Raw genomic sequence first — 22,194 nt, 5'->3', positions numbered from 1 at the left:
TTGGTTATGTTGTACGTTTTTAACCTTACACATATGTGGATATTGTTTTAAAGCATCCTCGATAAAATGCTTGGGCTTGAAATGTCCATCTTTAGTGCCATAAAAGCATGGAAATGTTAAAAACTGTACATCTTTCAAGTATGTGGTATTCTGGTACAATGAGAAAGGAATCTCTGTCTCTTCTTCCAAGCACTTCTCAGCTTTTAGCATATTTAGGTATCTTGTGTTTAACCACCTGAAAAGCTTTCTGAGGAGAACATGACTGGTCCAAAATGATGATCGAGGGATCTGAAAACCAGGGGAGTTCAGACAAATGTGAAAAGAATATATTTGTTCTATTTATTTATATTTTTAAATATAAAGTTATTTTCCCAGAAGCACTGGCAGAGAACTGCAGTCAGTGGCATGACAGGGTGCTGATAACTGGAGTTTTGTTGCATGCACATGGCCATGTTTACTCAACCTGGGCTGCACAGTGAGCAAGGTATTGGGCCAGCACTGCCTGCCAAGAGGCCAGCTCATGCACAGGGAAGCATTAATCCACCTACATGTATTTTGCTTTTTGGAGTTAACCTCTCCAGTAGTGCAGGGACATATAAGTCACCTGCTGCTAATTTGGAGGTCTTCTCTTGTGTTGTTGTTTTGTTTGTTTTTAATTATTATTGTTATTGTTATTATTTTTGTGTTAAGCAGCATAGATGGGACAAGTCTGTCTTTACTTCTCACTTTTTCTAGTACCACAACTGATGCCTGCTAATGACTGAGTGGTTGCACCCCTTGGCATCAGCTTCCTGAATCTCCGTGTGAGCCCAGTCTCTTCCCTGATCTGGCAGTACTATGGCTGGAGCTCTAGGAACCCAGCAGCTAAACCTGTGGGCTGGGGGCTAAAACACACACACAGGCAGATTCAAAAGGTGTTTGAGAACCTGTAAACTAGCCCAAGAAATAAACCATCAGAATCCAGTGCAAGCTGGGAGGAAATGTCTAGTTTGATCGACCAAGCAGCTCTAGATCTCTGTCCAGATTGTACATGGCACAGGTATTTTGATCTAAACTGTTATCAAACAATGATATTTTGACAAGCTGTCAAAGCTACTTTTGGAGTAACTAGAAAGCATTATTATGCCAAGAAAAAAAAAAAAAGAAAAAAAAAGAAGAAAAAAAAAGAATGATGTTCAGTCTTTTTCAAATTCTGGAGAATATCCTACAAAATATAAAATAGAAAAAAATCCCTCACTTTAAGTGTACAGTGTAGTTTTTCCATATTGTTGGGAGACTGGCTGACCTGCAAAGACGCAGTTGGTTGTTACTGTACGCTCTCACAGCTACATGAAGCAATCTTTCAGTTGCTGCTAAGCGATAGTGACATTCGGTTCCACTAAAATGGTTAAAAACAGCAAGTGTGAAGAGACTGTGCCAAATAAAGTTGTTTTGTCTCCTAATTTATGACCCATGGATCTAATTCTAAATTCCACAGGATTGAGTAAATGAGGCACAGCTTTAATCCATCAAATTAAAATCTACATTACCACAATGTGAGAAGGCAACTCCAAAGTTCATCTTTCATGTTCTGTAGATCTAGTCACTAAATATAAATTAACACACTGCAAAGTCTGGTCTTGATAATGATGCCTACTTCTCAATGACATGGTAAGGCAAGGAAATAGTATACCCATGCCACATACAGCTTTATGAAGCACAATCTTATTTTCCTTATATAAAGATTTACAAATGTATTTTTATTAGTTATAATTATTATTATAAAACTGTAAATATTCATTTATTTTTACAAATATATGCTTCTATATATTTTCCTTCCAGTAAATATTACATAAATTTACTTCTCCTCTAAGAAAAATTAATTAAAATATATATATACATGTATTTGCTTTATTCTTTTCTGTCTATAGACACAACTTTAGCTCTCTCTCCTGCACTTGAATGATGCTTACAGATATACGCCTACATTGTGTCAACTTAACTTCAACCTTTTTAGAGCTATGAAGTTAGTTCAAACACTATGGGCAAATAAGTTTCACCTTAATGCTTCTATTAAAAGCATAAACATTTGGTTTAATTTAGTTGTTTAAGTTTTCTTCCTCATCAATGCAGAAAGAATGGTACCTTAACTGCAATTCACCCCACGCTGATGCTTGCCCGAGCTGTCTGTGTTACACCAGTGTTGTGTGTCCTTTTTCACCGACTGCAGAAGGAGCCCAACAGACTGCTTTAGACTGGATGAGATTTATCCTGCTCAGTGTTTGTTCTGCTCTTAGAGAAAAAATTGCTCCACTCCTCACACCCTTCTTACAAAATAAATCATTCAGCTTCTCAAGTAAATCCCCTTTCTTTGGTGCACTGCAGAGATGATAGGCTGATGTAATGATAACGTCAGGACCTTTTTGTTCCCTGGGCTGAGTGTGAGCATGTCTACACAGTACCTTAGTTGCTGGGCCAGGTAGTTCAAGTTTCCTGAGGCCAGGTTATGCAGGCAGCTGTATCGCAAAGGACTGATCAAACCTGAGTATTACTGTTGGCAATATAGTGTGCAAAAGGAAGAGAGAAATGTTGAAAGTGTCAAGTATCTTACAGGTCTTTTCTTCCACCTGCCACGCTCCACGTCCTGTAAGAAGCCTATATTTGTATTTTACTTAACTATTCTATGTACCCTTTATAGCTAATGGAAAGAAGCACATAATTTTGAGTCCGATTAAGATTTCCTTAAGCTGAAAACTTACAAGAAATCAGGTAAATCACATCCTAAAACTTCCCATTTGCCTCTTCACTAGGCAGGCGGCTCTGAGCTAGATGTCTCTGCACGTGCAGGACAAATCCCTGTCCCTCTTCAGCCCTGCACTGCGACAGAGGGATATATATGAAAGACTTTCTGAGCAGGTCCAAACTATATATACCTAACAGACTGAAGGTCATGCTCATTTTAGAATTTATGTGTTGTCCAGAAATATGAACCTGTTATGACTAGCATTTATGAAGTGCTGGGAAATGCAGGGGGTGATGTGGGCAGAGGCCAGCATTACCTTGATGTTGGTAGCCTGCAAGCTGACCCAGTCACTTTGATAGAGCTAAAGTCAATATTTGCCTAAGGTGAACACATTCTCTGCTGTTAAGCTTTTATGAAGGAGAGGGGAAAAAAGAGCAAAAAAGAATAAGAAGCCCCATTTGGATAATGATTTTTCTATGGCACCAGGAGTGGTGAACACTGTCAACTAAATGTTCACCTCTTCCAGAGTTAACAGAAAACTTTCTCTTTTGTTAAAAGAAGATTTTACAAAGAGACTACTTGCTAGCTTTTTGACTACTGTACTGGAAAACTGAAACATGTGCATGGGTACTTTCTAAAATTACACATTAAATTACAAGTTTCCTTCCATCCAGAAGATTTCATTAACTCCTTACAAAAACTACATGTAAATTTTAGTTGTCACTTGTTGTATGAGTATTTAACATTAAATGTAAAACCAGAAAACATTCAATGACAAAGAATGTGGTTGCTCACAATGGCCAAAGTTGATAATCCTTCACAATCTTACAGCATTAAGAATTACAGCAAAATCTCCCCATCATCTCCTTGCTGGCCTTGCCAAACAAGGAGAAACACCTCTGTGAGGCCAACAGGCCCGACAGGGCTCCATTTCTTAGGGACTGGCTAGGCTGTCCCACCAGAAATAAGTGTCATGAAACCCTGAAAAGCTGGGAATCTTGTTAGTGAACAGACTTGCTATGCCTGATGCTTCAGCTTTATCAATGGTAACATTAATTAATTAACCAACTAATAGAAATAACTACTTCTGCTTGCAGGTAGGAGTTATCACAAATTATTTATGAGCATTAAAAAGGTTTTCAGGGTGAGGTGTGCTGACTTTTTTGATAGAAACTCTTAAGCGTGTTTGATATAGAAGAAAAAGGTGGTTCCGACCTGTCATGCCTCAGTGCCCTCATATCAACATAGACTGTGGTTGGATCCGGTCCAGATGTTCCCTGTAAACAACAACATCAGCTAATCAGAACCTGAAGGCTGGGAGGAGAAAAGAGATTTACCCCCCGAATAACTGAACATTCATTTCACTGCTAATTATACTAATCAAACGACAAGTTATATTTAAGCTGTTCATCAAACAAAGCTCAGCTTTACAGAGTCAGCTTTACAGAGCACCTGAAAACATACCTACCGTCAGGCACGTGTTACCTCGTGGTTGGAAAACGCATCAAGCGGCCATACCATTTAACCAAACACATGTCAAGAGAGGTTTTATTTGCTACAAAAGGCCAAGTATTCAGCATGTGGATACATACAAAAATGTTAAACACATTTTGCCATAGAAAGGAATGCAGAAACGGCAAGAGGAGACATAGTTTAATGGCAGAAGCACATGGTCAGGAATGTGAAGCATGGTTTACTGAGAATCTTCCACACATGCAACAGAGAATATATTTGAAGCTAAAGATATTAAAGGTAGCACGCATGACACGAACCAGTGTGGACTGAAGATCTATAAGCAATTATTCTGTTCCTTTTCGGTCTTCCACTGTATAATTTAAAGCCTCATTTTATGTCATAATATTTAGTTACTTGAACAATAGTAGGCTAATTCGAGTTTCCTTTTATGCAGAGATGATAGAGTCTTTTAGGCCTTTCCACCCACAGCTTTGCTGCAGACTTGTAACCTGCTATGATTTTCCCTTATCCAAGACTTCAAACTCATCACTACAAAACATCATTGGAATTTTCAGTGCTGTAGTCTAAGGCTCTTTTCTCTGCTGCATAGTTCATATCGCTGCTAAACAGAAAGCTAGAAGAAAAACACAACTTCATTTTTGAACACTGAAACTTTGGAAAACTTTTTTTTTTCTTCTTTTTTTTTTTCAGCAGATAAATTCACCTAGCGTAGGTAGTGTACAAGTGCAGGAACTCCTTTATCAGTTATTTAGATCTTAAGTATTTAAAACAGCAGACAGCATCAGTTCCCAGTGATTTCTGTCCTGTTTGGGATATATTAGAGTACAATTCTTCACATTAAGTATGTCTGGGGCTAAATTTTGTGTTTCTGCAATGCTGGCCAGTAGCTCCATGATTCATTTAGCACTAAAAAGTGTGACAGAATTCAATGAATACATAATTTTGTATCTAAAGGGGAAAAGAGCTACCAGTACTGATTGATACTTACTGTACAGACACTGATAGTGACCCACCACCAGAGGAGAAAAAGAGTAATAGAGCTGCACATGCATGTTAGCCTCTTTAGCTTGTTATACACAATACAAGATACAATATCCTCTCTAGCTATTAACGACACGATTTCAAGTCTACTAGTAAACTCAGCAGTGTAACAGACTAGTGCTGAGCGGAGAGCTTATTTCAAATATATGCAATGTTAAAAACAAAAAACGAGAAAAAAAATGTTTATTTTTAAAAAAATAAAAATTAACTTGAATTGGACTATAAAATAATGAAAATCAAAGACAATCACTATGGTATTTGTTATTTTCAGTGTGAATGAAAGAGTTACAACAGACAACTAATATTTGATGAAACCTGCATCCAGATAAAGCTATAATGGACTTGTATATAATTTCATAGGATCTGAAAATCCCCAAATCTCCAGACTCAATTTCTAGTCTGTCCCACTGTTGGAAGCTGATAGGTGGGTATTGAGGGAACATGAAAATCCCCTACCTGCTCGGCCAGCTTCCCCAGCCTGTGAGGCTATAGCAGCAGGAATAGCAGGGATGAGGGAGAGAAGGAAAGAAGGTAACACAAGACGAAAATAATAGTAAAAAATGGGAATGAAGGGTGGGAGAAAAAAAAAAAAGAGGAGAATGCAAAAAGCAGGGAGTAAAATAAAAAGAAAAACAATGTCAAATACAGGAATCTTACAAATTAACCATTATACCATTAAAGGTTAAAAAAAGTAAAAAATGAGGTGTCAACATTTTAGTAGAGCAACAGAAGAGACAGCTGTAGACTGCTAACCTTGGACAAACAGACTTAAATGGTTTTAGGACACTACAGACAATGTTGTTAGTGGAAAACATGTGTCTAGCATACTGATTTTTTATTTTTTGGTGAATAAGTCAGTAAACATTATGGCCCTGCTATTTTAATGCACATCCATTGAGACAGGGGTTCCAAGTCTGCCATTTCACTACTAGAAGTTTGTAAGCGATGTCCTGTGGAAACCATAAGTAAGCTCTCTTCTGGGAAAAAAATAATTAGTATACAATGGAGAAAAGAGAATGATACTTACAACTTGTTTCATACAGATTAACCTGCTCCTAGAGTGAAATAAAATTAAGGCTTCTTGCACAATCTAATTACCATAAGACCATAACTAAATGGAGTAACTTCATAGTTCAGTAACTCTTCATTCTTAGTCCATTTTCTACTATAAACAATGTAATACTTATATAGAACAGTAAAATTAAACGCTAACAGAAACCCATCAGTTCTCCACCATGATCGATAATGCAGTGAAGAGACAAAACACAGTCATGACTAGTCCTAAGCTGCTACTGTCATGTTGAATTCCTAACCCCAGATGGTTGCTGCAGGATTTAACCCTACAACTTGTGAAACGCAGCAGCTCTGAGAGCACTGCCATTCCACATCCCTTTTGCCAAACTTCTGAATCCCAGCAAAGTTAAAAGCTACAGGAAGCTGCCACAGCAGCATATAAAAATAGGTACATTTTGGATGTGGGGGAAGATGAAGCTTTTTAAGAAATAGGATGGATCTGCTTCTTACATTGCTACCCGAAAATAGAAATCTTACTAATAACCTAGGTTGAACACTGCAGTGTAACTGCAACAAAGCAGGGGAGTTGATGAAATTCATCAGTTATATAATTCATTGCTTGTGACTATACTGCAGGTCCAGAGAGGTCTTCAAGTGTCTGAGCCTCGTACTGATTTTATCTAAGGCACTAACAAACAGCAGTTGAGGTCTCAGCACTGTTTTAAAGAAGCAAGATCTTATCCAAGACCTGAGTGACTGATGCAATTTGTCTTTGCACATTTATTTTGTGAGATAGAGATGGAGCACATCTGTAACACTGGTAACAGGAAAACCACAACATAACCTCTGGTGTGTCTGATACTTAGTAAGGACAAGTGTTCAAAGAAACAAAATGGGCTAAAAGCATATTCTGCCTGAAAACTCATACATCATCAGTCACATCCTTTGGAATAAATAAATGTCTTGCCCACAGGATGCCACCAGGGAACCATGCGGGGCCGATGCAAATCTCTGCAACATGCCAGGCATTTATTCTCTGAGAAAACTGCAGGTCAAAACTGCACCAAGAACCACCATAACAATTAGGAGAGATGACACTGTGCCAGCACTCAGCCTGCACCTAATCTCCACTGCAGTTAAAGGCCCTGCTATGTGCTCTCCTCTCCTTCCCTCCCCAAAGTTAAAAACCATCTACCTGGCAAACGGAAGTCTGAAGAATTTTAAAATAACTGTTTTGTTTTATTTCGTTTTGCTGTCTAGGGCTGTGGCTTCAATGTTTATACTTCTGAGTCTACTCCTGCTCCAGTGATGCTTTTTTGAGGTACACTTAACAGTTTCACATACGCAAGCACAGCAGCTGGAGCTGTGAAAAGAACTTCAGAGCATGACTCATGGTAAAGGTGGGAAAACAGAATCTGACGGAGCTCACCCAGAGCTGCAGCACAGTGCAAACTGTGAATCATACACAGGGAGTATGGTCGCCTGCTGCACTCTTCTCATAGCAAACTCTACTTTTAATATGGGGGGGTCCTCAAAGAAGTGCAATCTATCACTAAGGATAAGATAACATTATCTTTAACCCTTAAATTTACTGACAAAGTTCTCTTTGTTAGACTGTGACGGAGGGATTCATTTCATATAATTTCAGTCGTTAGAGAAGCAAGTGTGCAGTGTAAGGCAGGAAGTATCTCCTGATGGTGATGAATCCCAAGATGGGCACCTGAGATCAGATGAATGACACTGTCCTTGGAACCATTTCTTTATCTCTACTATTGATGGACAACAGATAACTAACTTAGTCCTAATGTCTAACTTCAATGTGAATTAAGTGAAGCCAGATGAATCCTGCTCCCTTGCTCTAGCTTGCACATTTTCAGGGATAACTAAGGAAAATGAATCAAAGTTTATCCTCAACTGAAATTACATAGCAGGTTGAATAAAATTCTACTATTCATTTTGAGTGTTTAAATGGAAATTAGCTAAAATCCTAGAAAACCATCTGTGCTGTTGTAAGAAAGGGGCTACTTTTCGTATCTATTTCTCTCTTTATCTCTTGAGAATGCAAAGATGCTAGCTAATGAGAATTAGAATATGCTGGATGCCATCTTTTCATCTCAGAAATAGCTGGACAATTATCGGTGACTGTACAGTCATAAAAGGTCAGGTATTAATGGTATTTAAGTCCCTAAAGATGGAGAAAATTATTTATTTTCGAAAGCATACCTCTAAAAATCTAGTCCAAAGAGATCAAAAGACACATAGCACATTTGCTCTAAATTTGAGAGGAAATGAATACAAATGACAGAACATTAGTCTGTCAGTGATCCTAATCCTGAAATTATGATTCATTTGGTAGGCTAAGACTCTTTTGTACCAAAGAGATTATCATAATGATTTCCTTTGCAAAGTAATCTTTAATAAAAGGTCAAATTCTGCTGTGAAGTTGTATACACACACACAGACACATCTCTTCTTCAAACAGCGGTGGAAAACAGTGAAAGCTTTTTGAAAAATCAGCATATTTTCCCCTTGGAACACCTCAACCTTAATTTAACCAAAAAAAAAAAAAGAATTTAAAAAGGTATCAAAAATCACATCCAGTTTGCATTAGAGGCAGTCCATGGAGAAGAAATCCTGGACAGGCTTTTTGCTGGTACGGGGCTGCAGCTGAACAGTGAGATGTGTTTAGAAAAGCGATAAGATAGATAAGATAGATCTAAGATTTAGAATGACACTAGAATAGGCTGGATCACAGTTGTTGCTGTGAAAGATGGTGTCCCAGGAAACACACGCTGACCTCACAGACTATGTAACTTGAAAGAAAAAATGGAAAGACAAATGCTATCGACTCAAACATGTTTAGAAGTATTTTTATGCGATGTGAAGCGTACAGAAATCGTGACCAATTTCTGGAACATACTGGAGACAATGTTAATTTAAGGAACGTAGTTGACCAAGGATTAAAATTCATTCTGCTCCTCAGCCCAGAAAACAGAATAACCCACAAGCTACTCTGGAGTATCACTAGCCATAATCTTCCAGAACATTTGGAAAGAGCACTCAGTCTAATTCAGCATTCAGTCTTTGGCAGTGCCTACTACCAGATGCTTCAAAGGATGCAATCCTGTATCTTTATATTCTCTGTCAAAATGACATGTTTTATGGTAATGCTCATGAGCATTATTACATCTGTAGTTATATTTCAACCCCCTGTAGAACTTGCCAAACTACTCCTGGCTTAAAATGCTTCAAAAAGCATTCTACTTGGAAGGGTAATGTTACCAAATATAGACTGTTCCAAAATGGCTTTTTTTTTTTAATTCTAGCCACACCATTCTTTAAATTATATATGGCTTTTAGTTTGCCCTGCGAATTGAAATGTAAAATCTTAGTACAAGTAAATGAAGCCTGGCACTAAGCTATATGATCAGCCAGGCTGTTAATCACCTCGCACCAGGATCTCATTGTGTGCTGTTCTTAAATTCAGAGCCAGTATTATCAATAGCATTCCTGCAGAGAGTTATCCAATTTTACAGTTTGTTCCAACATGCTCCTCCCACCCTCTTTTTTTATTGCTGAACATGACTTTATCTGGTATGGAACATCCCTTAGGAATGTCCTAGCTGTGTTCCCTCCCAGCTTCTTGCATATCCCCAGCCTTTTTGCTGGGTGGGGGAGGCAGAGTGAGAAACAGAGAAAGCCTGCCTGCTGCATGGCACTGTTCAGCAACAGTGAGACCACTGGTGTATTATCAGCACTGCATTAGTCACAAATCCAAAGGACTGTGCCAAAAGTGTTGCTATGAAGAATTTAATTCCATCCCATCACAGGCAGACCAGTACAATATTATTTCCAGTGAGACTTACTTGGAGCCCTGGGCATTGAATCTTGGTTAGTGTCATTTGCGTGATTCTATTACTTGTCCTGAACAAATGATTTACCTCCTAGGTGAAGCAGCCACTACCTAACAGTCCAGACTCCTGCAAGTCTGAAAGGGAGACTTTCATTAGTGGCAAGCAAACTTCTGCCACTGATTTGTCCTTGTTATCTTCATCCTTGGTCCCTACATGAACCAGAAGCCAGTGGGAGGTCATCGTATTTTTCAGAAACAGCTCCAACTCAGCTGGCCAGGGAAGCTGGTGGACCCCATCCTGGTCTGTCAGAGAATTCAAAGCAGTTGGCCATGGATGTATGCCATCATTTCCCTCTTTCCCCTCCTCTGCTGGCACTTCAGAATGGCTAACAATACAGGAATGAATTAGAAAACTATTGTTACCAAGTAATTAGCCCATCTTTCTTCTCTGATCTCCCCTTATACTTGAGGGAAAATGAAAGTCAGCCACAGGTGTCCTTGCTGCCTGCAATACTCCTCCCAGTGAACTGTTTCAAGTTGCTTGGATTGCTGACTGGGAAAGCACACCAACCCATGCCTGCTAACTGGCCTAAACTGGTACCTTCCTAATTATGTTGTCTCAAGTCAGAGTGCCTGAAGATTTCCTAGATGTTTTCTGAGTTGTCCTCTCTGCCTTGTCACCATATAGCAGTCTAGATTTGGAGAAAGAAACAGTGAGGCCTGTATCCTTGCAAAGAAACATCCAGTAGAAAAGAGTTCAAAAATTGGGTCAGTGTTTTTTCTTCCAAACCCATGACAAAACCACGGGGAGGAGCATGTTACTTGAGTCCACTGAAGTTTCTAAAAAGATCTAAAAGATGCATTTTTTTCTCAAGTCTATTTCTTATTAGGGAAAAGATGTTTAAAAGGATCCAAGTGCTGCTTTTGAGACAACAGGAGACTACCTTGAATTTTTATTCCTGGAGAATATTTATGGCAGCAATTACAGAATGTTGAACCACAGAATTCTATGTCTGGGACACAGAATGACTTTTAACCCTGCTCGACTTTGCCTTGTCATCTGTTTGATAATAATAATTAAAGTTGCCCTGGGCCAAAGGGATACTGTGCTGAAAATCAGAGAGAAAGCAAGTAGTCGTGGAGCTGTGGGATACCTTCTGTATTCATTTTCTGATAGTGTGCTGAACAACAAGGTGACTTTTAGCCAAGGCCTGATGAAAGCCATGATTCTTCAGTGATGTTGAACAGGGCAAGAGGTTAAGGCAGGCATAACACACGGACATATTTGTCTGTGCTAAACCCATCACCAGTATTAGCCACATTTTTTTGAATAAAATAAAAAAATCTTTACAGGGATGACAATCCAAATGCCTTATTTGTAGTGTCACTGAGAAGATCTGTTCTGGCTTCCACACCTAAGCAGTTATGTAGGTCACATGCATAAGAAATTCCTTAATGTAACCCAAATGGATATGGAACTTCCCAGACTATGCAGTTGCCAGTGCAGAAGATTATTTCTGCATGATTTTAAATGATTACTAAGTTGGAAATCATATATCTGAGTAGGACACCTGTGGCACTATTATAGGGATAGTATGTAAGGTTCTGATACCAGATTTAGAAGGACAGGAAGAGATCAGGAGTCATAAAAGTGAGAGACAAATCAGGAAAGAAGTCTTAAGATTCTTTATCTATTTATCAAAGACTAAGATTTGTATTATAATCATGAAAGAAATGATTCTTTATTCCAGATTAGAAAAACACACTAAAATAAAAAATGGCTGAGTCTAACACTACATGAATTTAAACTAGAAATAAGGCAGACATAATTAAAAATTGAACACCTTATAAAAAGGGAAGCTTACTTTCATCACTTGGAGTCCTGAAAGATAAAATGATATGCTATAATTCAGCCTAAAACTATTTGCTTGGTGTAGCTATCACTGGGTGAAAACCTAGAGGCTATTCAGATCAGATAGTTACAGTGCTCCATCTGTCCTTAAAATCACGATTCAATAAAGATTCCTGGAGGTTAAATCCCATATTATCCCTGGGTACTTTCTTCTGATTAGTGGATCAAAACAGAATGAAAGATGCTGCAAAATAATTTTTTATTGTAAGCAATAAATTGCATGCAGAAAAAAAAAATATATAGTTAATAGTAAGGACTGGAATTATTTTCTAAACAAAAGGAATCAATTTTGTACCATATTAAAAGTAAGCACTTGCAAACTGGATTTTACATTACATAACTAAATAATATCTTTGGAGTACAGTGTACACATTCTGCCACTACCATGCACTTTTCTGAATTACTGTATTCATGGGCAGGATAAATGCTATGAATGCAACATGAGAGGGATGAATAGTGTTCACTGACGAAGTAACAGAAGTTACCACCTGTATATGCAAGAAGAACATTATAGGTACTACATGCATTTTCTTAATATGCCTACAACAAAGCTGTCAAAGGGAATACAATGAATATTTCTTAGTGGAAACCATTTTAATTTGAGCCTAAGTTAAAACTCTTACCTGTAAACATATAGCCAGGTTAACTCTACAGCCAAGTGACGTGCTGACTGCCCGAGGATGGAGACCAAGGTCTTTAAATAATTTTGAAAACGACTGAGTAAGAGCTATCCGAGGTCGTTCTTCAGCCACTACTACACATGTCCGTACTCGTGAGAGGTCCAGTCCCCTTGCCTAAAAGGAAGATAAGATGTAACAAAGGCCACAAAAGGGCAGACTTAAAGAAAAAAGGTCAGTAGCATTTAACTGCAGGTATAATGATTCAAGATGGATAGAGGGTAAGGAGCCGGTCTAATTTCAATCTTTCCTGGAAGCCGGATGGCCAGATGACAGTCTAATAGCTGTAGACGAGCAGACATACTTGCTTGGCATTTCAGCAGGAGCATTTAGGAAGAGATGGGTATGCTCGTTCTGAAGGGAGGCAATGCTATTTAGCAGTATTAATTCTGAATGCCACTGAATAACAGCAAACAGGAAGCATTGACTAGCCTTGGAAAAACTGATTAGGAAATTATTAACTGAGGATGGTAAAGACTGGAGACATCATAAAATGTTAGTATCCCAAGATCTAATTTATTTCAGTAGCATACTGGAAATTCTAGATGATTTCAGAAATGTAACTGGCTACCTGGCTTTTAATTCTGAGCTAAAAAAATATATATATATACACCCTCCTTCCCCTACAATGAGGAAAATCCAGTTAAAGCAATATGGTAATAAGTATGTGATTCTTTAACTATATGGATCAAAACCAAACTAGAACCTCATATAATCATGGAATTTATAAAACATAATATACAAATGTATTTTGTATATTGGGTTTCTTGAACTACTACACCTCTGTTTTCCAACATATGCCTACTAACACAGACTGCAACACAGATCAGAAAGCTTAGGTAAATAAAAGCTTTTCCTTGATGTTTAAAAGCCTTGTGATCTGAAACAGAACGATTGATATTAATATACAGCCTCTGGCAAGGAATAATATCAGTTCTGTGGAAGCTGCCCTTGCCCTCTGATGATTTGCTCCTCAATGCATACATTTAGCACAGCCACTCCGGGCAGAGAAGACCCAAACACTGTGCACATGGCAGATTATGCAGAAGGACTGAATTACTTACCTTCAGTGACTCTGTTTGTGAACCCAGTCCCTTAGTACAAAGCTCCATGACCGAATACGAACAAAAAGTGTCTCTCACTTTGTACTGACTCACAGCAAGAAGCCACAGAGCAGGATTGGTCTCCAGTTCTGAGGGAGGAATCAAAATTGACTGGTGTCCTGAATAAACGCTGTAAAGATACAAGATTTATTAACACATGCTAAATGCTTGTGCCTGCAGATGTTTACAAGCTATGTGGCACTAAAACATAAAGATTATCAAAATGCGCATTGATCCATGGCAATGTCTTACAGTTCTCTACAGGTCCAGTAGTTTAACTTCAAGGGCCAAATTCTGCCTTTTGCTGTACATTTGGAATCTATGAGGATACAAAGAGGAATGCAGGCAGAACATGCTCCTAAAACACTACATTACTCAAAGTGCCAATGTGCTTTGCTGTTAGAACTTGACTGAAGAGAGCAAAATAGCTAGGTTATTGATGGTGCTAATAAACACTATTATAATATCAACAAAATTATGTGTTGCTGACAAATAATTAAGATTGAGTAATTACCATTTTAAGATACCTTGATTAAAAGAATTCTTGATTACTTAACGCGGAAATAACCTCTCTCCTGCTGAGGCAAGCAAGCGGTTTGCAACCATTTTCAGGGATGTAAATCTGGTCCCACTTTAACAATACTTGGGGCTTTACATTTCTGATGTGAAAGTTTTATGAACTTTTAAAAACCAAATATTCTACATCTTTTGTTTTTTGGATACCCAGAGAGCACAAGTATTGAGAAAGATACTCACTAGGGTCCCTGAAGGAAGTAATTATATCAGAGCTAATTCCTTGCTACCCAAGACTTTTCCCCAGGGAAAATGTATTCCCAAACTGATGTCTTTATTTCCTGTGGGTCCTACGCTGTTCACTCATCTCAAGACAGACAGATTTACCATCACTTTTACAGTCTCCATCACATCTTAATCTGTGATTTGTAGATATTTCAGATCAGAACAGTCATAGCATAAACCTCCCAAATCATAGAAGTTCTGAAAAAAGACCATAAAGCCCCAGAGATTTATGATGCACAGGAGAGAAATTCATTTGTCAGATGAAAAACTGAAATGCCAGCTTGGTAAAGTAAAGCTGATGCTTTCAAATCCAAGTGCCCTAAGTAAGACACCAAATGGATCTTTATTTTCAGGAATGTGAGCATCTCCATCACATTCGATATTAGGAAGAAAAGAAGATACACACCTGGCAACTTTTGAAGATGTGCTGCTCACACAGTTTCCGTCCTTGGTGAATGAGTGCCTCCTACCCCCCACAACTGAAATCAGAGTGCTTGCAAAAGTTGTGCAATTGGGAACAATATGCGTGTGACCTGTATGTCTTTATGTGGTATGGTAAAGTCCAGCCACAAAGGCATTTAATAAACGAAATAGTTTCGGTCTGCTTTGGAGTAGGAGCCAGCGGATGTCATGGAATATGTATGAAATACAGTTCAAATAATTTCATTTATCATGCCGTAAAATTTTATTTTGTCCACGTTTGCTTGCCCACATTTGCGCCACTCTTGGTGATTCATAAGCTGTGACTTGCCACGAAGAGACGTGCTCTCAGATACAGTTAACATAACCACTACAGCACTCGATGGTCAAATGAAGCATTATGCTTTCATGTTGCTTTTATGGATTCAGAATAAAGTATGGCTGAACCAAGAGTATGCGCTTCAAAAGTGTGTGAAAAGAGATGTTGGCAAAGCTACCAAAGCCTGAAAGGAGTACGTCCTGAGTTCAGCTGACAGATCAAACCCAGCAAGGGAGTAGTAACAGATTTTACTATAAATATTACTTCACTCTTTCTTTCTCAGCCAGTTCCATTAAGTTTTTCAGATTTGCCTTCAAACCCTTCTCCCTGTCCCTGAACTCTTCTGGTTGATGTGACCACTATCAGGAGAAAAAAAATCTGCACAATAAGGAACAGGCTGCCAAGGGTCAAATATTGGATGATTCAGAACTGCATTAAGGTCCCGTAAGTGCCACTTATTCACCCGGACAGAACATCCCCAAATAAGAACAGAATCAGAACAAACTGTATCTCTGTACTGAGAAGTGCCCACACAAACTAACGGAGGAGAACACTTGTTACCTGGAGTAGAAGAATGGAACATTGACTCCAAGTGCACTTTACCAGAGAATAGTCCAAAATTTGGGAATATAAATGCACAACTAGGACAAATCTTCCCTCCTCAGCAACACCAATGAAAGAGGGTGAACTGTCTCCCCCTCTTGATCAACTTATGCTAAACAAGAAACATATTTTTGTTCTCCCTCATGATCCCACCAAAAGCCATGCAACAAAGCATGAGGGAACCTGGATTTGGATGGGAATAACCCCATCTTCTTGAGATCTAGGGAAACAAACACACTTATGATCAGACCAGGCAACAGCACACTTTTACCAGAAATTTCACTCTGATTAGATTTTTTTTTCTGATTTATTAGATAAATGAAGGTACTGCTAGTGCCTTTTCTGAGTTTTATAATCCCTCAGAAATACTGAGTAGTTTAGAATGGAAATGCAGAGCAGCAGGAAATATGGAGCAGGAGGGAAACTTTGTATTGTGCTGAACCTCAGATGTGTGCTGTTCTTGCCTACAGTGCATAAACCTACAGAAAGACAATACCATGCCTGGGAATTTGATTACCAACACAGCCTTTGCCGACATAGCTGTGGTTTAATAAGCCATGTGCATCATCTGATTTGCTAGAGTAGTTGGTGGAGCTAGGAGAGGAACTACAAAGACACGTTTCTGGAGGGAACGTGCCAGTTCCACAGCTGAACCGGTTGATGCAGCACCTGGCCACCATGATGTCAGCCACGACTTGGCTCGCCTTCCTGAATTAATCTCAGAAACGCTGAGCAGGTTTTGTGAATCACTCCAAGCAACAAAACATTCCTGGAAGCCTCATTTCCTTGTGAATGTTCACACTTTATGCCTCCACATTAACCCCAAAGAAGCTGTATGTCACCAATGCTTCTGCAGAGAGAAGCTGAGAAATAGAAGATACTCCTTTGTACGGCTGGTTGAAATGCTTCTACCACTCTGGTGATTTCAAATCACTGTGAAATGTTACACGGTGTTGGCTTAGCATGGAAACAACAATTGAGCAGAGTGCTTGAACAGACTGCAATTGTGGAAGGATGCTTTGGAGGATGCTGGATAAATCTGTATAGGGTCCCAAATGTATAGAAACTTTTGTAAACTTCACCTCTGTGTAATTCTAGGTAAGGTGGAGATGATGTATGTCAGGTACATCTCGATATGAAACATTCTAGGTGTGGTAAAGCTAATCCTGAAAATGCATAAAGGAACAAATAGCGCTATCTCACCTTCACAAAAGAAGACAGCCATCAAGGGATGGTTGAGCTGTTAGCTTTGCTAGTCTCAAACTGGAAATAACACAATTGCGGTGAATGCTGTGGCATCAGGGGGATCGGGTGGGATATTAAGAACAGTTGGCGGTTTAAATATAAATTCTGGAAGCTAAAATTACCATTCTGAAATTGAAACAGTACACAAGGTATAGGAGTCGCAGCAATTTTAAAATTTAGTTATGTAAATATTGGGAAGGAACAGAAACAAGATCCTTTCTTCCACTTCTGTAGAAATCTGTTGCCACAAAAGTGACTTTCTCCTGATATAAGCCTTGTAACAGCAGTAGACACAGTGTAGAACTGCAGAGACTGTCTGGCAGTCCTGGACATCCCTGTCATTTTTAGGAGTAGGCAAAAAAGAAGACAAAAAAGGAGACTGACTTCAGAGCACCCCTGCACCTGTATCTGGGCATTTTTACATTTGTAAAAATGACTTTTGAGATGCAAACGCCAAGTGAAATGCTGAAGTAGCTGAGGTGGGAGACTCCCGGTTAGAAATGCTGTCTTTCTTCAGAGGACTACAAAGCAATCTGGAGGGAAAAAAGGATTAAGGTGGTGGACGAAGCCCTGGATTTTGGTAGTAAATGAAAAGCCCTGCCTGCCTGCACTGAGCAAGGGCTGCCCAAGGACAGGAATACTCCAGGTAAACACACCAGACTGTATTTTGGTACGAAGGCACCATCTGATCACAGCTCTGGTTCCACCGCCTGGCAGGCTGTTCTGGCAGCATATGGCGATGCCTGGAAGGACATCTTGGCACTTACCTGTTCCACTGAATCAAAGATTTACCCCCTGTTGTGCTAAGGCAGATTAACAATAAACTCTGAGGTTTTAATTTATAGTCCCAGAAATTTTAGCAGGGCAATAAATGCTGACAAACAGCAACTGCAATTTGGAATTGCGTTCTGGCAGGCTGCTAACACGCTGCTGCCCTCACTTCTGGTGTCCTTCTGAGGTGGCATTAGCTGCTTTTCTACTTGACTGCAAGAGGCAGGCAGGTGATGTCCAGTCTTTTAAGTATATGCATTTAGTTTCTGTATTTCTATGGGTGATATTTTGCTCTTGGTGATGAGGGACAGCAATGGGTACTTGGCATTTGGTTGGGCCCAAAATAATTCAGTTGTTTGTACATAACTCAAAGTCTGCAAAGGGAGTCAGCATGCCAAGGGAATCTCAACAGGATTGAGCAAGAGCCTTCACAATCATCTGGACCAGAGCTAGTAGAAAGGACAAAACGGGCCACAGGGGAGACTGTTGGGACATATGTTTCACTTAAGTATCACAGGGCTTGGGCTAAAGTGAATCTTCAGTTCTCCTGAAGACCTGGGCACTTTTGGAGAACTACAAAGATGAAAAAGAGCATTCCCAACCTGCCATACAGCGCACTACGAGCACTGCTGCACACGGTGAGCACATAACCGGTCAGTACTGGAGACGCAGAAATATCTCACAAAGTTCAACCAACACCTGATGTAGAGCACAAGGGATCACTGTGCAGAGCATGCAGATCTTCCAGGAATGGAAAAGACATCAGCCATAAATCTTGGTAGGTTTTAAGTGCTGAGAGCAGGTCTGGACTTTACAGGGAACCAATGAGAGTGATGCCATAACCCAGCAGCCTGCTTTAACTCGAGCTCTGGTGTAGGGACTCTAATCAGACAAGTGTATGCCTTTGGTTAATGCCAAAATGCCTGTACTGCCTGCTGGGACCATGCAGTTTGCCCTGACTGAGAGCTAGATGTGACTTGAACTTCTAGCTATGAGCATTTCTTCAAAAGGCTTAAACCTCCCCTTTCTAGAGAAATGTTTCAGCAAACTCTAACCTTGTAATGGATGGTTTTTATCATGGTTCTAGATTGTTATTGGGCATTTCTGAACTGGAGTGTAACATCCCTGGGAAGTGTGTTGCTGACTGCTCCTGAGCATCCTACACATGATCCAGCAGCATCAGGGGTGGAAATCATATGAACTCGAAACTATTTGGGGTGCTTAGCATCAACATGAAGACCCTTTGTTCTAATACTTCAAAGCAGGCAACCAAACCAAGCAAGCAAGTTTTACAATTTTGGACACTGTTTCGATGTTGTTTTGGGAGAAAAAAAAAAAAGAGAGAAAAAGAGAAAGAGAGAGAGAGAGAGCAATATTGCTCTGAACTAATGAAGTTTTCCACAGACCTTTTCCTAAGGTGCCCTTGCCTAATGCCCCCAAAAGTCTGAAAACAAAACTCATTATCTGAAATTAATTGGATATTATAAACATTGGATATATTAATTGGATACACTGGAAACAGTAATTGGATATTATAAACAGCAATGTCATTTCTATTGGTACTGGCATTCGAGTCATCCTAAGGTAGGCAAAGGTTAAACATGTATGAACCCAAATGTTTAACCTTTGTCTACCTTAGGATGACTCGAATGCCAGTACCAATAGAAATGACATTGCTGTTTATAATATCCAATTAAATGTGGCTCATTTAAGAAGATGGTTCTCGAACTTATTGAGGCGCACCTGGGGGACAAAGCAGTCATTGGTCCCAGCCAGCATGGGTTTGTGAAGGGTAGGTCCTGCCTAACTAACCTGATTTCCTTTTATGATAAGATCACCTGTATGGTGGACCAAGGGAAACCAGCTGATGTGATTTTTTTGGACTTCAGCAAGGCTTTTGACACGGTTTCCCATAGGATCCTACTGGACAAAATGTCCAGCATACAGCTAAATAAAAACATCATACGACGGGTGAGCAATTGGCTAACGGGCAGGGCCCAAAGGGTTATGGTGAATGGCGCTGCGTCAGGCTGGCGGGCGGTCACCAGTGGGGTCCCTCAAGGCTCCATTTTAGGGCCGGTACTTTTCAATATTTTTAAAAACGATCTGGATGTAGGAATAGAAGGCATTTTGAGCAAGTTTGCTGATGACACCAAACTTGGAGGAGTTGTGGACTCGGATGAGGGTGGAAAGGCCTTGCAGAGGGATCTGGATAGGTTGGAGAGCTGGGCGATCGCCAACCGCATGAAGTTCAATAAGAGCAAGTGCCGGGTCCTGCACCTGGGACGGGGAAACCCTGGCTGCACGTACAGACTGGGCGATGAGACGCTGGAGAGCAGCCTAGAAGAGAGGGATCTGGGGGTCGTGGTAGACAGCAAGTTGAATATGAGCCAGCAGTGTGCCCTGGCAGCCAGGAGGGCCAACTGTGTCCTGGGGTGCATCAAGCACGGCATCGCTAGTAGGTCAAGGGAGGTGATTGTCCCGCTCTACTCTGCGCTGGTGCGGCCTCACCTCGAGTACTGTGTGCAGTTCTGGGCACCACAGTATAAAAAGGACATGAAACTGTTGGAGAGTGTCCAGAGGAGGGCTACGAAGATGGTGAAAGGCCTGGAGGGGAAGACGTAGGAGGAACGGCTGAGGGCACTGGGCCTGTTCAGCCTGGAGAAGAGGAGGCTGAGGGGAGACCTCATCGCAGTCTACAACTTCCTCGTAAGGGGGTGTCGAGAGGCAGGAGACCTTTTCTCCATTAACACCAGCGACAGGACCCGCGGGAACGGGGTTAAGCTGAGGCAGGGGAAGTTTAGGCTTGACATCAGGAGGGGGTTCTTCACAGAGAGGGTGGTTACACACTGGAACAGGCTCCCCAGGGAAGTGGTCACTGCACCGAGCCTGACTGAATTTAAGAAGAGATTGGACTGTGCACTTAGTCACATGGTCTGAACTTTTGGGTAGACCTGTGCGGTGTCAAGAGTTGGACTTGATGATCCTTAAGGGTCCCTTCCAACTCAGGATATTCTATGATTCTATGATTACAGTACTCTAAATATTTATTAGCTCAGACTCAGGCCCTGCCTTAGCAGCACATTCCCTGCCCCAGCTACTCACCCATGTTAGTGCCTTCAGTCAGCTACAGAGCCAGCAGAGTTAATCTGTTGTACTCATGTAGTGAGATAACTCAGGGCTTTCAGTTGCCCTTGAACCTTCTAGACTTAAGGCAGGTTCAATACTGCCAAGTGGGGAAAATATAAATTGCCTCTTCCAGAAATTGCCACTGGCCATGGGAAATTGGCACATTTTTTGTGTGCAGCACTGCTACATTCTGCCTGAACCACTTGTGCACTGTGCAAAAGATACAAGAGAGCTGGCTATGTCCATATCCTGCATTTCCCATGCTAGGATTATTCTTTTCTGATGTGGCATTTGATCTTCTTTACCTAGCCCTGCCTTTAATTTGTTACAGATGGGCCAGAAATTGGGTGAAATGCTCGTGCCTGGCAGATTATCTTCAAGTCAACCTAACAGAAATTAATTATTCTAGCACGCTACATTTTTGTAAACTGCAGTTGTCATGCTAATGCTGTGATTCCTTCCATACATCTTGCACAACTCGCCCTGTTTGCTTAACAAGAAACCCCACGGTCTCCTGCTGTACAAGCTACGCAACAGCACCACTAGGTGCTTCTGGCTACGGAATAGAGACAGCGGGAGTAGAACAGGAGGAAGCCACTTCATCACACCTTACCTGGAAAGCTTTCCTAGGACAATTACCCAGCATTCACCATATTTATTAGGTGGCCACTGTGGACTGGAAAATCCAGCTTCTCTGGTCCTGTTTGAGTTTTACTGACTTGCACTATTTTAATCACAGATTCTGAGAATTACTAACATATAATTTATTTTAAATCATTGATTTTATTAACTTTAATTTCTACAGGGACAATTTTATCTTTCAATGATAGAAGTAGAACTATAATATGGATAAAATTCAGGGAAAATTCTTAGTGTACTGCATCGCTTAGCAACTATCAATTAAGAAAATCCTCACTAATGAACTGTAGAACTTTCTGTTCTGCCCCACAGTGATCAGTATTAAGATAGGGCCATCTGAATTTCAGGAAGCATTTTTGAACAGTGGGATTTAGCATCATTTGTTTTTAAACTGGAAGACACTTTCAACTTGCCTTTTTTTTTTTTTAAAAAGAACATGACGCACTTTAAAATGTAATGCAATTCAAGGCAG

General features: G+C 40.1%; 1 protein-coding gene across 8 annotated transcripts in view; it reads right to left on the bottom strand.

Annotated features, from left to right (window-relative positions):
• DIP2C (disco interacting protein 2 homolog C) overlaps positions 1-22,194 on the bottom strand; it is a 311,738-nt gene that overhangs the window by 25,284 nt on the left and 264,260 nt on the right. For 6 of the 8 annotated variants that reach the window (XM_027450454.3, XM_027450456.3, XM_027450458.3 and 3 more), the window contains 4 exons: positions 13,760-13,928; positions 12,642-12,812; positions 5,696-5,725; positions 3,938-3,999 (listed from right to left, as the gene is read on the bottom strand). In XM_027450454.3, coding sequence (XP_027306255.3) covers positions 3,938-3,999; positions 5,696-5,725; positions 12,642-12,812; positions 13,760-13,928 — 432 coding nt within the window. The remainder of the gene's footprint in view (positions 1-3,937; positions 4,000-5,695; positions 5,726-12,641; positions 12,813-13,759; positions 13,929-22,194) is intronic. The other 2 variants (XM_027450457.3, XM_027450459.3) reach the window with 1 other exon arrangement.

This window comes from Anas platyrhynchos, chromosome 2, assembly GCF_047663525.1.
Source record: "Anas platyrhynchos isolate ZD024472 breed Pekin duck chromosome 2, IASCAAS_PekinDuck_T2T, whole genome shotgun sequence".
Lineage (NCBI taxonomy): Eukaryota > Metazoa > Chordata > Aves > Anseriformes > Anatidae > Anas > Anas platyrhynchos.
The sequence above is the reverse complement of the archived record's forward strand: the minus strand, read 5'-3'. Positions and strand labels throughout refer to the sequence as shown.